Genomic DNA, 16717 nt, shown 5'->3' with positions numbered 1-16717 from the left:
ATCACTCTGTCAATCTGGTAATGTAGCCCCTTCCTAATAACCTTAATCCTTCCCTGACCAGGAGGGCTGAAAATCTATTAGTTTTTTGTAGGGAACAGAGGAGCACTATGCAGGGATGTAACTGTGTAGAGGGTGACTGAGCCCTACCGTGCCAATATTGATGACCTATACTAGTTAAAATACCTATATCCTGAAAAATTGCTTTAGCTCTTGTCAAAATAATATTTATAAGCAATGCAGTGTATATTCCATATAGCAGTAGGACATGGAGCTGCATCAGTGGACAGTAATGGAAGACAGATGGTTTAACTTGGGCCTGCTGAGGTCACTGTTGGGTGCTCACGGGTTCGGTTATTCAACTCTTAAAATTATGCTAATTAGCCCTAAGGGCCCTGGGCGTGTAGCTTCACAGGCTGTAACAATGAGAAGAACATGTTTCACTTTCCCCATGATATGCCCCTCCTCCCTCTGCCCCACTAGCAGCAGGAAGTGCAGTGTGAGGGGAGACCTGCTCTGCTTATTGTAACAGCCTGCAAATATACAGGACTGAGGGGCTTGGGTAATACCCTCCAGAACCCGTCTCAGTAGCAGTAGTTGATTCTAGTAGAATGGAGGCCATGGATAACCAATATAAGAAGATTACCACAGTCACAGTGCCTGGATCTATGAGTAAGTGTCCATGGTTTATTATGCTTGATTTTAACGCTAAGTCAATATTTAGGCTCATAATTTGGGCATATGGAGTGAAGTTAAAAGAGTTTAACTGTAGAAGATAACAAGCTGATCAGAGAAGGGGCAACTCCTGGGACCTCTACCGATCATGAGAACAGCGGGAACTCTCTGGATTGATGGCGGTGCTGTTCTCACTGATGGGTGATGAACACCGACTCGCCACTTTACTATAGTCTCCACCAGAGACCAGAGTTTGCGGTCGCATTTACTACTACTTAGTGGATACAGGAGCACGACAACCAGCAGGTGGATTTTAAGACTGCCGCTCAAATAGCCAGTCTTAATAAATTCCCCCCCAATGTGTTCTGCAGGCCGTCATGTTTTATAGCAGGAGAGGCTGAGCAAATTGATATACAGTATATATAGGTTTTGAGGAAAGATTATTTAACAAATTTTTAAGGAAAACACCCAGTCACCTATAGGACCCCCTTGCCTACTAAGCGGAGAATCAACATTTTGGCACAATTTTTTGAGCACAGTTTGGAAATTTATGACAATCCAACTTTACCTGAAGTCACAGTTCCCAACTTCTGCAATGCAGTAAGAGGGAGAAAAGATGCGGCACACGTAGAGCGCTGCGGAAACTTTCTTTACCCTAAGCTTTGCCTTTTTCCCTCCTCCTTACTTCACCTCCACATAGTATAGTTTACCCCTTAGTCTCTCCAAGCTCCCCCTCACATTGTGACCCCCTTATATTGTGAAGCTCCTGATATTGTGTCAACCAGCAGCTCCCCCTCTTATTATGCACCCCAAAGCCGCTTCCCCACATATAACATCCCCAAGTAGCACCCCATCATATTGTGCCTCCAGCTCCCCCTTGTTGCTGCTTAATAAAAAAGAGGCAATTACTTCTCCCCCAAGGTGAAGGTGGCAGGCAGGATGATATCAGCACATAAGGTCTGTCTGCTCTTCTATAAACAGCAGTACCAGAGGCTGAGTGATAGTGCCTGGACTTCCCTGCTAGATCCAAGATGGTTGGGAGTTATGCCTGAAGTCATGCCCCTTTTCTGTGAAGCCATACTTGGAAAAATCATAAAGGTATCTAAAACATTTGATGAGAGCAAGCTATGTCTTTGGCACCACTCACACCACACTTCTGGCACATTCCAGTAAGAGGTAAAACTTAAGTCTGAAAACATTCTAAAAGTTTTTATACCTTGATTATTTCTGAATAATCATCTCATCACTGCTGTCTTAGCACCTGCCATGATGTATACAGTGTATTTCTCTGCTTTGTCCTGAGTTAATATTAATCATTCATTCTCGCTTCTGTGGCTGGCTGTAATTAGCTCTGTAAAAACACTCATTAGTTTCTTCACGGCTGCCCTTAATAAGAACCCTTAATTAAATTCTGACTTAGTGGGGGTCAGGTCAGTGTCACTGGGTGGCAGCAGGGGACTTCACCATCTTCTCATTTCCGGTTGGGATATATGAGATTTATTTGTAATATATTCTAGGGGTTATTGCTTTATGGAAGCTGAGGTTAGGCACATTTAACCAATTTATTTGTCTTGGTGGTTGCTTTCCCTGTCCAACCAATTTGTCACAGGATGGTTACTGGTATGTAAGTGCGTATATTACTTTTATTGATGGAGCCTCTAAAGATTTGGCAACATGCTTTGGATATAATTCACGACTTTATAAAGGGATTTTATTATTTGGATCCCAAATTCAAGTAGGAATGAAGGAAAATTGCTTTAAATTGTCTGCTGAAACAAAAATGCTGAATCTGTATGGAATGAATAGGCCTTTCTTGGAGAATCGAAACTTTCCCTACTTTTCTAACAACATTAAGTTGACAATTATACTGTAGGTTTAATATAAAGCTTTTGGATCCTGATATAATCTAAGCCATATATCGATGAACTAATGGCTTCAAGAAGGGTCTAGATGCCTTTTTACACCTAAATAACATTGATGGTTATGTTATATAGAATTGTTTCATCTAAATCCCTTCCTCATCCAATCCCTTCCCTTACTTGGTTGTACTTGATGGACAAGTGTCTTTTTTCAACCGTATAAACTATGACACTATGAATGTAAGGATTAATGGAGTAAAGAGAGATATACGGATAAATGAAAGCATAGAGGGGTACAGTAGTAATAAAGCATAAAGGATACAAACAAATCTAATCCCCATCATGCAGATCCAAAGGTTGAAATCTGTGGCCAACAAAGATCACAAAATGGATAGCCAGTGGACAGGTGTTATATTCTGTACATCCAACCCAAAGGAAGAAATATATAGGAAATATACAAAAAGAACTGACATGATGTAGCTTTAAGATCCACACCACATGAGTTAAAGGACATATATTTTTAGATTTGTTAAATTCATCCACTCTGCTGTCACTGTCATTTTTGCTTCCACCAAAAAGGCCACTCTAAAAGGGAACCTGTCACCACACGTACGTTTTTTTTTTCATGTCCACAAAAAAATCTGTAGATTTAACTTTTGAAAGAAAACATAACAGCTGATTACCCAGCATCATCATTAAAAAACGGATCTGAATAAGTTCCTTCTTTTGCAGATCCATAGACTTTTATTTCCATGATCCGCTTGCATGAAAATAATTGGACAGGTTCTAATATTTTTTTTTTATGGACAACGGATTAGTGGAAAAAAATTGAAATGTGAAAACAGCAATAGAAAGGAATGGTTCAGTAAGGCTTCAGTGAAAATCACAGAATCACAGATGAGGAAACAATGCCAGTGTGAAAGAGCCGTGAGACTGAGGGTCTTTCATAACTTAACCAAGTGCATCATGGAATAGATGATGGATGGATCTAGATTTCTCTATCATTTTGCTTTCCAAAATCTATAGCTTCTAGACAAGCCTAAACTGCTTATAAACTGTTTATATACATAATAGGCACCTAATATTTATCTGAATAATTGATTGAACAATGAGACGCTTATAATTAGTTGTAGTCGGGCTGACGGAGCCGTCTTCCAGTCTCCGAGCTGTTTTAATTTATTAGTAATATATATAAGGATGATGTATCTAGAGGTTAACAGAAAAGCTTTTTTAATTTATTCCAGGGGGAAAATTAGGGATTTCTGTGGTGTGAACGAAGCAAACTCCATCTTCTCAAAGCATCAGATAATCTTAAATCCTGATACATCTCATATGAGCTCTGTATCCTGAGGGGCGAGATATTATTATTAACTACTTTTATTTCAAGTTCAAATTTTTGTTAGACCCACAACTAGAGTATGGTAAATGGGGAATATGGACTGTACTTTAAGAGTAAACGGAGGGGCAAGTACCAACTTATTGGGGCACATTTACTTACCCAGTCCCTCGGAGTTCCCGACTCAATTTGCCGCAATACACTAAGATCATGCGCCCGATATCCTGCATGCGTAGCTACCCCGCACAGGTCCACCGGAGTTCACCATCTTCTTCCCAGTGTATGTGAGTGCATTGGTTGCGAAACAATTTTAATCTTAAATCCTGCGCTCAGTCCAAATCAGGCGGATTGTCCAATTTCTGTCGCATGAAAGCCGGCGCAGCTGCGCCACAATTTGATTGCGTGCGACACAATCCCCTGCTAAATCCCTGTCCCAGTGGCGCAATCCTCGAAAACCATAATCAGCCCAACAGAAATGCGATCCACAGACCCTTAGTAAATAAGCCCTAATGAGTTCTGATGTAATATATCATCAACTGCTAAGTCTAAGCTTATGTTCCCATGTCTGGGACATTTCTAAAATGAAAATCCACTGTGAATAATGTACATTTTTTATGGACTATTTAACTCTTTCTTCACTATAGTCCGAGTGATCTGTGAAAACACACAAAACAAGGACCTGTTAACTTTCTTCTTAAAAGCCTACCTGCACACATGACCATGATAGTTGAATACAGCTTTAGATGTTGGTTACTGGCTTTGCTTTAAGACCAGTTCAGATACATTAAATCAGATGATCGACACATTTAAAAAAAGATGCGTAAAAAAATCTAAAAAGTTAAATTACTACCTGACACTTAGGTAATAAGGACACTGCCTGGACACAACTAACAAGTTCCAGTTTATATTCACTTGATGAAGCTGATTCTCGGCTGTGAAAATGTGGCATTTTCATCTGATGTCAATGGTCAAGTGGCAACTTTGTGACGTCTCTCTTTAACAGCCAAGTTACATCTGTGTTTCATTTTGGGTTTTTTTCCCTAGCTGCCCATGAGGCTCTGCAGTGGACTTCCTGGATCTGTAAAGTGTATCCTAGAAACTAGCAACATAATGCACAGCACTTATGTACCAGGTGCAATCCATTTTTTATGGCCCGCCTGCCGGCGTACAAAGCATGAAAAAGTTAATTGCAACTTTTTCCCCCTCTCACCATCTTCACACCCTTTTCTTAAAAAGTACTGTGACCACCAAATTCACTATATACTGGTGCACGTTATAGCTGAAATCCCCACCAGGCCAGACCTGGCGAAGATTTCATTTAGGCCAGTATATTGAGACTTTTGTTTGTTTTGCGGCCACATGTATATGATTGTATTCATTCAGTTCTAGGAATAGGGGAGTGATTTAAAGTTTTTAATTTTTACATTTTTTTTAATTGTTTTTCACGGTACTAAGGCACTAGACCCCTAGGGGGTCTGATCGCTTCTTCCATACATGCAATACTAATGTTGGTGATCTGTGTTGAGGTGGGTGTAGAGCCACAATCACATTCAAGATGGGGGAACCACATGCTGGCGGAGGTTTTGCCAACTGCCTTTAATGCTGGACCCCCATGATTGGTGACAGCATGGGTGCATCCATTGTGAAGCATGTGCTATCCATTAGAAAATGGTGATTAAGCCCTTACAATGCCTATATGTGCTCTCTTGTTGCATTGACTCTTTGGGCTGCAGGGGTTGACAGGTTAAAATCGTAGATACTTTTCACCATAAGCAATGCGATACTTGTTTATGCTGGTTGTTGCTGGTTTTACAGCCATAGTCTATGAGTAGGAGAAGTTCTTCTTCACCCTTCTACACCAGATTTTGATGTGGGAGCTGAAACAACTCCTGTAGACATATGTGAATGTGTCATTCATACTGGTCCCGTGGGTGCTGCTGGACCTTCTGATGTCCTACACTGGATTTACTCAATTGTTGGAGAAGATCTAGTGTACAAGGCCAATCACAATACAGTTAGATGTGGCGATCACACTTCACTGCTTTGACAAATCTTAATTTCCTAAATAAATATTAAGCTGATCATCTGGGAAATTTCATGCCAAATGTGCACATTCTTTTTACAGCTTCTTGTTAGAGATGTCACTTTTATCAGGCGACATAAGAAGTGAATGCAGAAGTACAAATCTTAATATTTATAATTGATAATCTTAATTCCATTCAGCAATTAAAATATGCCCTGTAGCCATGCTGGAGGATATATGGTAAAAAAAAATCCATATGTGTCATAATATTAAAAAAAAGTCTTATAACTGTAAGATCTGGAAATGAGGTTGGTGGGGAAAGCATGAGGTCAAAGGTCACAGTAATGAAGTTCCTCTTGCGATTCTTATATAGGACCAGATCAATTTCCTTGCTTTAGGTTATTGATCTCACATTCATTGGTCTATCTTCTCCTAGATTGATTGGCGTTCACAATATAGGGTGGATGAATTTCTGACCCCGAACATCATAAAAAAGAGAGTGGGTGACACGGTGTCCTGATCTATTGCGGGGCTGTTATTGGCGGTTACTGCGATTCAGTTCGCTGGGCATGAAATAGGAAGCAGGAACCTATGGCAGAGGAATGGTGGGTCAGAACACTTGCAGCGCAGATCTGACACTTCAAATGGGCAATCCCTCTCAGCTGGCTAATAGATCAATAATATAAACAAAGTAGCAATGCCATTTCCCTTCTTAATTAGTTGTAATTGGGATGAATGTGCTTATTTACAGGATCTTTAGGACACATAAAAGTTTCCTGGGCAGTTCAAGGTGATGCCATGTTCCTTCTATGAATGTTTGTGTTTTTTTTTATCTCAGAAAGGATTTTTTTTGCGAAGCTTTCCATTTTTATCATACTAGACATAAATGCACATGTAGTTTCTCGCAGGTACATAGAGCAAAGTGTGGACTAACGGGATTTGTGGCATTGCTGTGGCACAGCTGTGTTGCAAATGCTGTTTTGTGACTTTTCATTGCACCAAATGAAAATAGGACAATGTAAAGTCATTTTGACATAGACCCTACTTGCATCAAATTCATTATTTCCATAGACAAGTTTTCACAATAGAATTGCAATTTTCTGCTTAGGCGCAAATTGACTCCAGCCTCACCCGGGTCTACGTTCTGCAACTTTTGATAGTATGCAATTGTCACAAATAACCCCCTATAGCATAAGAATTCTGCCACTTTAATGAATCTGACGGCAGCGGAGCTCCAACGACAGACATGGAACTGACATAAGGAGCTGATCTAATGATAAATTACCACCAGTGAGCTGTAAGTAAAGCTACTGCGGGGCACAGATCTCAAAGAAAGTCTGCAGTGGTATAGACACACGACTATGTACACACACCTACTTCTAGTCACTAATACATCACACTATACACATACATCTACACTCTCCTGGGCATTGCTATAAGAAGCAGCTTCCTTCAATCTTCTTCCTATTGTTATGTATGAACAAGTGTGTCATCTGGGGCAGAAAATGTGTTAGGATGAAAATTCTTTCGCCTCTGATCCCATAACACAGGAAGGAAACTTTGCTGTATACAGGAAGAATCTGCTATATCCCTCCGACACTAGTGCTATAAACTGGTTACATCACATGCATGCTCTTACTGTATGTCTGTCACCTTCCCAGCAGTACTAATGGCTCATATAGCTGGTGGTTTATGGCAGAATCCTTTCGAAAACTATGTAGGGCTTCTTGATGGTCTATGACTGTGAACAGATTCATGTCAGAATCTCCCTAATGTTTTATTACATTAAAGTGGGCAAAATCCATGTACTTGGAGTTCTAGAACAGTGATGATCTAGGGCAGAATGTGAATTGATCCCAATATTCTATGGCAGTCAAGCAGATGGTACCTTTGAATCCACAGTGAAAGAGATCATTCCGAATGTCTTGTATGCAGTGGTAGCTCATCTCTCCAGGCTCTGGATGTAACTTAGTGACTGATGACTGCAGAGAGTGGATGGAGAGAACTGTGCAGCTGTAATCTTATAGTTGCATAGTTGCACTGTCTGTTGTGTTACTAAGGCATCAGTGTTTTTTGTCAGCCTAGGAAGAAAATATCTGCCCTCTTATAGATACTGACAATCAGCATTTTCATTTCTACTACAGTACCCAGACCAGTCAATCATGCCCCTAAGTTTTTATGTATCCCTTGGTTAGCATATACATCCTGCAGAAAAGAAAGCTTTTCTTTCTGATTGGTAAGTGTAACAGGATGTTAAAATTATTACTTTTCACCATTAACTGGTAATTCCCTTCAGTTCTTCATCCTGTAAGAATCTGACCATTTCCTTTTTGTAAGGATTCCTGACTTGCAGTGGACATGTTTGTTGTAGCTGTAAGTCACAAGACAATAATCAAAGAGTGAAGAATGTCAAACAAGTTCAGACACTCAGGTTCTTATTGTGTGCTGCCCATTTCCTATAAAATATTGAAAAAGTTACCATTTGGAGTATTGGAAGAGATAATATACCAGCAAAATCATATGCAGAATATTTCTGATTACACCCAGTTCACACTATCCTTTATAATATTACAGGCCCAGGTGACATGTCATAAAAAGTGGCCAGATTGGATTTCACCTATAAAGCACCCCTGACCTATTAACTTTAATAAGGATGTGTTTGAATGGCAACCACACCCCTAGTTTGGATTTGTACCCCATTTTTTTTTTTATATTTTTGTGCTAAAAAACACATAGATAGATCTAAGCGTCTGTTCATGTTCATGAAAACTTCTGGCACAATTATGTGCTAACCTTTTACATATGCTGGACCTGCAAGTGGGTTTTTTTTTTTACTGGAAAGGAAACCACACCTTTCGATTAAAATGATCCTGCATCCGTCGCTTCCCCCGCTGAGGTCCGCCGGAGTTCACCTTCTTCTTCTTGGTGTATGTGAGTGCGTGTCTTGCGACACAATTTGAAATGTTAAATCCCGTGCATAGTCCGAATCCGTTGGGTTGTCCGACGTCCCGCCCCCCAATTTGTGTCGTGTGCAAGCTGGTGCTGATGCTCCAAAATCCGATCGCATGCCCCAAAATCCCGTTATATGCAGCACAAATGGAAATCGACGGGAAACCCGACGAAAAGGCGCTCTGTGGACCCTTATTAAATTATCCCCAATAGCTGACATTTTCAGTTATAAGTTAGGAAATGCTACTAATATGTTACTCTGACACAAGTAAATTCACAACAGAGCTTCAGGACTTGTTCAGACAGCTAACATTCAAGGCTGTCATGATGTTTTATCCATATAGATCGGTAACCTTTATGAACAATTATAGACCAAATTTTATTCTGCTTCACTTTTTCGGTTTCCGGTATATTTTGTGATGACTTCAGACTGCAAAGTGACTAAAGTTGGACCAGTATCACAAAAGATTCATCAGCCTAACTTGGAGGTAGTATCATGGATATCATGGATTTTGTATGGACATTCTGGCACTGAGTGTCGTGATCGCATTTCATGTCACCTGTTTGACCTTTGATATTTAGGGTGAATCCTATAAATATATATATTTTACTTCTATTAGAAGAGGTATGAATTCAGAGTCACGTTCCATGAAATGATGATTAATGCCTGGCATCCGATGAGAGTGTCGTTGGTGTTTGACACGGCATTTTTCTTGCGTGTTTACAGAAGTTTTGCTCTTTCATGAAAACAGGACGTCTGTAATCATTAACGCTGCTGCCCCTGAGAACACTCACCCCTCTAACAATACGCTCCTGTATGACTCTCATTCCTGTGCACCGCATCAATATTGGGAAGTCTCCCGTCTATGCAAGCCAAGATAATTCTGCCTGCCTCCCGTAATTAATGGTAGAAATATATATGTATATTCCGGGACTCTGAGGGGACCACACCACGTTCCCAGAGAAGAAAGCATCTGGTGCTACAAGTCTTTAATTCTTCTCCTGCCACTGATATAAATTCCTACCAGGAAAAGGGAGATAATATTTCCATATAAAGATAAGACCAGGTGTTTCAGGAGTTTTGTCACTCTCATAGGCTTATTATGGGAGTGGACAGGTGGTTCGCCTTCACCTTCACATAATATGGCCAAAATAAAGTGTTACAATAGAAATAATGTCCAGGGATCTCATCTTGAATCTGTGGTGTATCACCACCAAATAATAGCTGCTTGACATGTACTTGAACAATCCATCCACCAGTTCATGTGAAAGCTGCATAAATATGGCTACCACATACTTTATCCAGCGAACCCTCCTGAGATGAATAATCAAAACCTTTTTATACACAATAGGGTCTTACCTCAAAGTCCAACAGAAGAAAAGGCACTGCCCTGGGGGGTATGGAAGGGATAAAGACAATCCAAATTTTACTCAAACATTTATTAAGATATATGGGTAACACCTCTGTGTTAGTGTATGAAGGAATATTGCAGGTACAGAACTTGAACAGAAGTTGCACCGTCTCTACTTCCTCATCACTCATTGTTTATTATGATGTGTAGTAAGTCGTTAATTTATCACAATTACATCAAATCCAATTTTCTCCTTGTTTTCTTATCTTCTGGGTAAAAATAAATGATTTTATATTACGGTATGTTGTATATTTACAGTGACCCCCTTTCTCCTAGTTTGGGAACAAATCTTATTAGATCACTGGAATGCTTGCTTTTATAGATGGTCTACTGTTTTATTACTCTAGTAGTGTTAAATATGTGAACTATGTATTGTTACAGGTAGACGATCAGATGAAGCTGTTGCAGAACTGTTGGAGTGAGTTGCTTATTCTGGATCATATATTCCGGCAAGTTCTACATGGGAAAGAAGGCTCCATACTCCTGGTTACAGGCCAGCAGGTACATTCTGACATTTGTCATTTTGATAAACCTTCTGTGATGTTGGCTTCCCTGAGAGTTTTCAGAGCATTGTACATGTAAAATACAACATAAACTGGTTACAGAAACATGTCCTATAAGTAGAGGGGGCCCTATTGTGGCAACATCTTTTTAGGGACCTACCTATGTCCCAATAGGAGAATTTGGTTTTTTTTCAGGTAATACATCATTATTAAACATTTATCATGTGTTGTACTGAATGTAAAGTACATGTTATATGTTTAATGCATTCTACTGCATTAATACCCGAGACCCAATGTAGATAAATGGACATTAGCAGAACTCAATGGCATGTACACTTACTGACATGCTTAGGAACTGATATAAGATAAGAAATGACTTACCACATCTATTTCTGGGCACACATATATACAGCAGCACAACAGGTGCACATTGTCCCAGCTGTCACTAACACACTGAACTTGTCACCTGTTTCCATGCTTACATTTCACAGAACTTAGGGTGACCTTATTGCCTTTGACGTGTTTATAGGGTTAAAGGGCGGTCCATCTGAAAAATAATTTAACGACTGAGACATGTATAATGAGGCAAAGGGTAAACCACACATAGGTGCATGGCATACTTGATGGGTTAAAGGTCAATGCTATATGGAAGCAAACTGTACTAATGTTTTCATAAGGATACACAAATGTCACAGACTTTATGTTGAAGCTCATTCAATGTATTACCTCCAAACAAATCTTTTCTTACTTATCTATTTTAAAAACAGTGGGCCACATTTATGAAAAGAAGTCCAAACTATTTGCAGTTTGCCTGTGTATAGTCCAGGGTGGGCCAAATTCAGGATTTCTGCCGCATGGTCTTCATGATTCACCAACTTTTTTAGGTGCACCTTCAACATAGGACAGGCAACACATTTCTGTCGGACACTGCATGATAATTGTGTCGCACGGTTGAGTACCAGAAAGCCCCTTTCAGTGAAGAATTTTGTGTTGCGTCGGGGATAGTGCAGCCGCAGAATATATGTGTGGTTGACACTTTTAAATATATGTGCAAGCAGTTTGCACTAAAACAAATGTGCATAATCCGAAAGAAAAATGGTGCAGGGGCTTTAATAAATCTGGGCCAATATTTGCATCCCCCATTAAATCACAATTGTATATTTTCTTGACTGGATTTTTTTTCCCTAAACACTGAACAATCAGAGGCAACATGTGCAGTGACATATCCCACCCTACCCTTAGTTGTCAATTTATTCATACATTTCCTGGAACCCAGGATAGCACACAAAAAAGTGCTCCAAAACTTCAGAATACTGTTCCACATACTTTCCATAGTAGACACCTTTTTCCATTCTGCTGTCCTCATTAGTATATCTCAGCATGAAAGTCTGTACAATGTGGCCAACATTTCTTAAAGCTATCACCGAGCTCCGCTATCCATTCAGCCAGTATCCCGCTCCTTCATATCTGACCACCACGTTTCTAACTCCAGTGCGCTGTTAGACACGGACCTGACGAAGAGAGTGATTTCCCCCAAGCACGTTATACCAATCCCCATTCAATGATAACTTAAATTTGTAAAGTTAACCATCTTTGAGCAGCGCTTCATTTCAAATCTGGACCTTCTCCACTTTAACTTATACTCGCATTTTTATCTGGTGGCAAGTTGCAATAGAACCTTTTAAAACTGCCTTTGTCACCTTAATAGTCAGTGCACCCAACACAATATAACTTAACATCTTAGCTATTGTGGCAAAGAATTTGCCAGAATATAAATCACTGCCAGGTCCAACCTGGTTAGATTTCAGCTATACCCTGTGGTAATTTTTGGCACAGGTTGAGGAAAAATTTGCAAGACTGGGATGCCCTGGCCATCTTGAACACTGCATCCACCACGTGGGCAAAACGTTTCAATTCTGCCTTGTACAGCAGAAAACTGATATATGATATATTGTGGCCAAGATATTTCATGGATCAGCAAATCTCGAAAGTAACAGAGAAGGTCTGGTTTACTAAGAAAGATGTATTTTAGGCAAAATGTATTTACTAAAATTGGAGTAGATTTTTTTTTGGCTCCTTTCTCTGGAACATGTTTTGTGTTACACTTATTAACATAACTATATTTCTTGTCATGTAAAAATGGTAAATAAGGAAGAATATACCTTATTCAACAGTGTAGGACATATTAAAGGGCATCTACCACCAAGATGAAAGACTGTATGCAAATGAGCCTAAGGGGCTCCAGTCTCCAGTCTCATTTGCATACAGTATTTCATCCTGGTGGTAGATGCCCATTAAGGTTAGCAATGAAGGAGTTCCCTTTTTCTCCTTCCTCACAATCCATATTGGGTCCTTACCATTGTGATATTTGCCCATTAGAGGATGACATTAGTGGTGCTCTGTGACATGTATATGTTTGTTTAGTTGCAGTAGTGCAGGAAGTCCAGTCTGTAGACATAACGGTATAAGACAGGTTTATTGAGTATAGCACTGAAATGTGGCTTTTCATTGGTCTCTATGTTGAGTTACTGTATTTGCTTTGTAAATAGGATCTCCAGAGCAAACATAAAAAGAGAGCAGCTGAGTAGCCCTCACATAAGCACCGTTACCTATATACTTTATATGCACACCAATAATATAGCAGGTACCACTTGAGATATATATTTATTTTCTGTTACAGTTCATAAAAGTTATTTCTCACATAGTCACTTTGTATCTAGATTATGGTCATGGCCAGGAAGTTCACCGACTCCAAACCTCATTCTATATTATCTAAAAATAAAACTACAAATAAGATTGGCCTCTATTTTTAATTGCAAATCTTGCATGAGAATCTCTAGACGCCCCCATGAAAGCTGAGGGGGAGGGAGGCGCACATAATTATGGAAATTAGCCATCAATACATATAAAAAATTCATCTAACTTGGTCTGGCTGACTGACAGGTGAGAGGAAGGGAGATACAAAAGTGATATTGCTGGGGCTGCAGATATTCAGTGCGCTCACTCTTTGTGGATATTTGTTGGAGATGCCTGGCCTCTCCTGAGTATATTAGGGTTAGGGTAATTAATTAGACAATGTGCAGCAGTGAAAAATAATAATGATAAGATTACATGTTATTTTACAGTTTTTTAAAATTAGTTTTTAGAACTTTTATAGCATATTCTTTTTTTATCAGTTATGTTTATCTCCAGGCTTCTATTGCACTATACTAGTGTAAATAACTATTATAAAAGCTAAAAGCACTTCTTAAAGGCAGCCTTACTAGCATATTGTAGAGAATTACATTGTAATTTGCATTTTCCAAGATATTCATAGTTTAATCCATATGCTAATGAGGTAGTTGGTGTACCAAGGTGTGTCCTTAGTACCCAGAGCACTGCTATGGACCACTGCTCTCTCCATGAGATCAAGAGATTTGCCTTGAGAGACGCATCGGCCAAAGGTAGAAACAAGTGGTTTTGGTGTTCCAGGTACTGTGGACATGATCTTGGTGCACCAACTGACTAAATAGCATATGGTTTAAACTGGGAATATTTTGGAAAATGCTAAATGGACTGAAATAATAAAGGTATTTTTGAAATCATTCCATTTCTTCACAACATGCTACATAATTATAATGTATTGTGGAGATGGTAGACTTCCTTTAAGAGCATTTAGAATGCCTTTACTTGTTGCAGTTTTCTGATGTAATACATTCTATTACTATTTTTTTCAGGTGGATTACTCAGTGATTGTCACACAGGCTGGTACCACGTTAAACAACCTCATGAGCCATGCACAAGACCTGGTGGCCAAACTTCGATCTCTGCAGTTTGACCTGAGAGAATTTGTATGTCTAAAATTCCTGGTGCTTTTCAGCCTTGGTGAGTATACATTTATTCAATTTTACTTATTATAGGGGAGTTCTAATAAACAGTTTTTGAAGACCAAAGCAAAGCACCCAATAGTCCCCTGACAAACGTTGTCAAGGCAAAGAAGGATACAACATCCAATCCTTTTACTGACATGGAACAAAGTATGCATGTATAAAGGAGGATCAATAGGAATAGCTTCTAGCAAAATAGCTTTCAATATGAAATGCCAACTTTAGAGGGGAGTCAAAATTGTGGAACTTCCCCTCTTCATCAGCTTAAAGTCCCCTATCAAACTGCTTCTCTAAACCCTCCTAAGAACAGGCACAATAGTCCTTACTTATCACCCGTTGTGTATTTGATTCTTCCTGATGATGTATTCTTCCTCTCACCAATAAATGTTGGCCCCACCCACCACTGCTTGGATCCGCCCATTGCTGGGTGCCTGAAATGATGAAAAGATCTGCAGCTTCCCACACAGTGTGCACTACTAAATTCACTATGCAGTAGGTATTACTGGTGTGAGGGATAACATTCTGGTGATCTGTTTGATCTGAATGCACATTTTCAGTGTATGAAGGTCACATACAGATGTATTGTTGGTGTATGATGATTTGATGCTGATAGAAGAGGTTGGCCCTATGTTACTGAACATATCATTATACAATTGTAGCATCTTGAATGACATGTATAAACCTTCTCATTGTCTCATCCAGATCTCATCTCGGTATTTTTCATAATCAATATACATGTCTATAAGTGAATTGATGTTACTTTTCTCCCTGGACAAACCCTTGTCCTACAGTATAATTTCTCATGGAATCCCGTCCTATTGATTTACCTGGGAGCCAGTAATTCCCTGTAGAGCGTAGACTAGTGAGACAGGTAAAGCTCCTTGCACATGAGGAAAGTTTATTTTATATATATATATATTTTTTTTTTTTTTGTATGTGGGGTCTTTTACCTGACATCAATATTCAGCTTGCTTGCCTGTTCGTATTGAAGAAAAAATTGAGATTTTGGTAGGAGTAGCTTGTAGCGTGCCCAATTGAAAGCTATTTAAGGGGACCCAAATACTCACTCTATTCAGTCTGCAGGCTGTAATCGGCCGAGAGAAGGACATTCATCTGTGATGATGGAGATTAATGTGATTCTAAATACTTTATCAATGAACAAATAATTACCTGGACAGTATTGATCTGCCCCGCTGTCCCCCTTCAGGATTCTATGCAGGTTTGGAGTTTGTTATAGACATCCAGATCTCTTACTGACTCTAGTATCTGCAGCATTTAATCTTATACACCGCTGAAAGCTCCGGTGCTATTTATTAAGAAGAACAATCTCTCATTGTATCATATATCACCCTCCCGCATGCATATTAAAGCAAATTAAATCACGCTGGAATCTTCCTTTGCAGTTAATTGAATCGGATTGGATTTTCATTATGCGGTTGTCTGATGTGACAAAAGGCTAATAAGACTGTACAGCGTCTTGTTAAAGATGCCTTAAGTACCTGGGCTAATACAAGGGCAGAAGAAAGAATTGAGTAACTTCTTTGCTGCGGTATAAAGGTTTCTTATCTAATATGATATGGCAGCCGCTGATGTCCAGGGGAAGGATGTTGCAGAATACATTACACAGATGAGAGTAAATATTTCTCTTGCTTTTTTTTATGTATCGATCACTCAGCAAAGGATTCAATGGGTTAAGTTTCTCCTGTCTGAGTTGCATCTTTATTAAACTCAATGTAATAAGTATTTTTTCATTTTGTGACTAAAGCAGATCATTGATCATAAGTCACGGTGAGATTTTATGTCCAATCAATAGTTATTTGTTCAGCAAGATGGAAAAATAATGCAAAATATATGGAGAGTGCTGAGTATTTGTAAATGGCTTAATAAAATGTTTAGATTGCATCTCATTTGTTTACTCACCTCTGAGAGGGGGCCATGAGCTGTGAGGACACCCCTCACAGTTTAAGTTTAAGTTTAAGACCAAGTCTCCTTTGGTCTTATAGTCACACAGTGTTGTGCTTGTACATGACACCGAATTATAGTCATCCTGGTCGGGTTGTGTTAGGTTCCAGTGTTAAAGGAAATATACCATCGAAA

At 39.4% G+C, this 16717-nt stretch overlaps 1 protein-coding gene across 2 annotated transcripts in view; it reads left to right on the top strand.

Annotated features, from left to right (window-relative positions):
• The window catches only part of NR5A2 (nuclear receptor subfamily 5 group A member 2), a 77762-nt gene that overhangs the window by 46855 nt on the left and 14190 nt on the right, over window positions 1-16717 (top strand). For both annotated transcript variants that reach the window (XM_072127202.1, XM_072127201.1), the window contains exons 5-6: window positions 10633-10752; window positions 14471-14618. In XM_072127202.1, coding sequence (XP_071983303.1) covers window positions 10633-10752; window positions 14471-14618 — 268 coding nt within the window. The remainder of the gene's footprint in view (window positions 1-10632; window positions 10753-14470; window positions 14619-16717) is intronic.

The sequence above is a fragment of the Engystomops pustulosus genome, chromosome 10 (assembly GCF_040894005.1).
Source record: "Engystomops pustulosus chromosome 10, aEngPut4.maternal, whole genome shotgun sequence".
Lineage (NCBI taxonomy): Eukaryota > Metazoa > Chordata > Amphibia > Anura > Leptodactylidae > Engystomops > Engystomops pustulosus.
The sequence above is the reverse complement of the archived record's forward strand: the minus strand, read 5'-3'. Positions and strand labels throughout refer to the sequence as shown.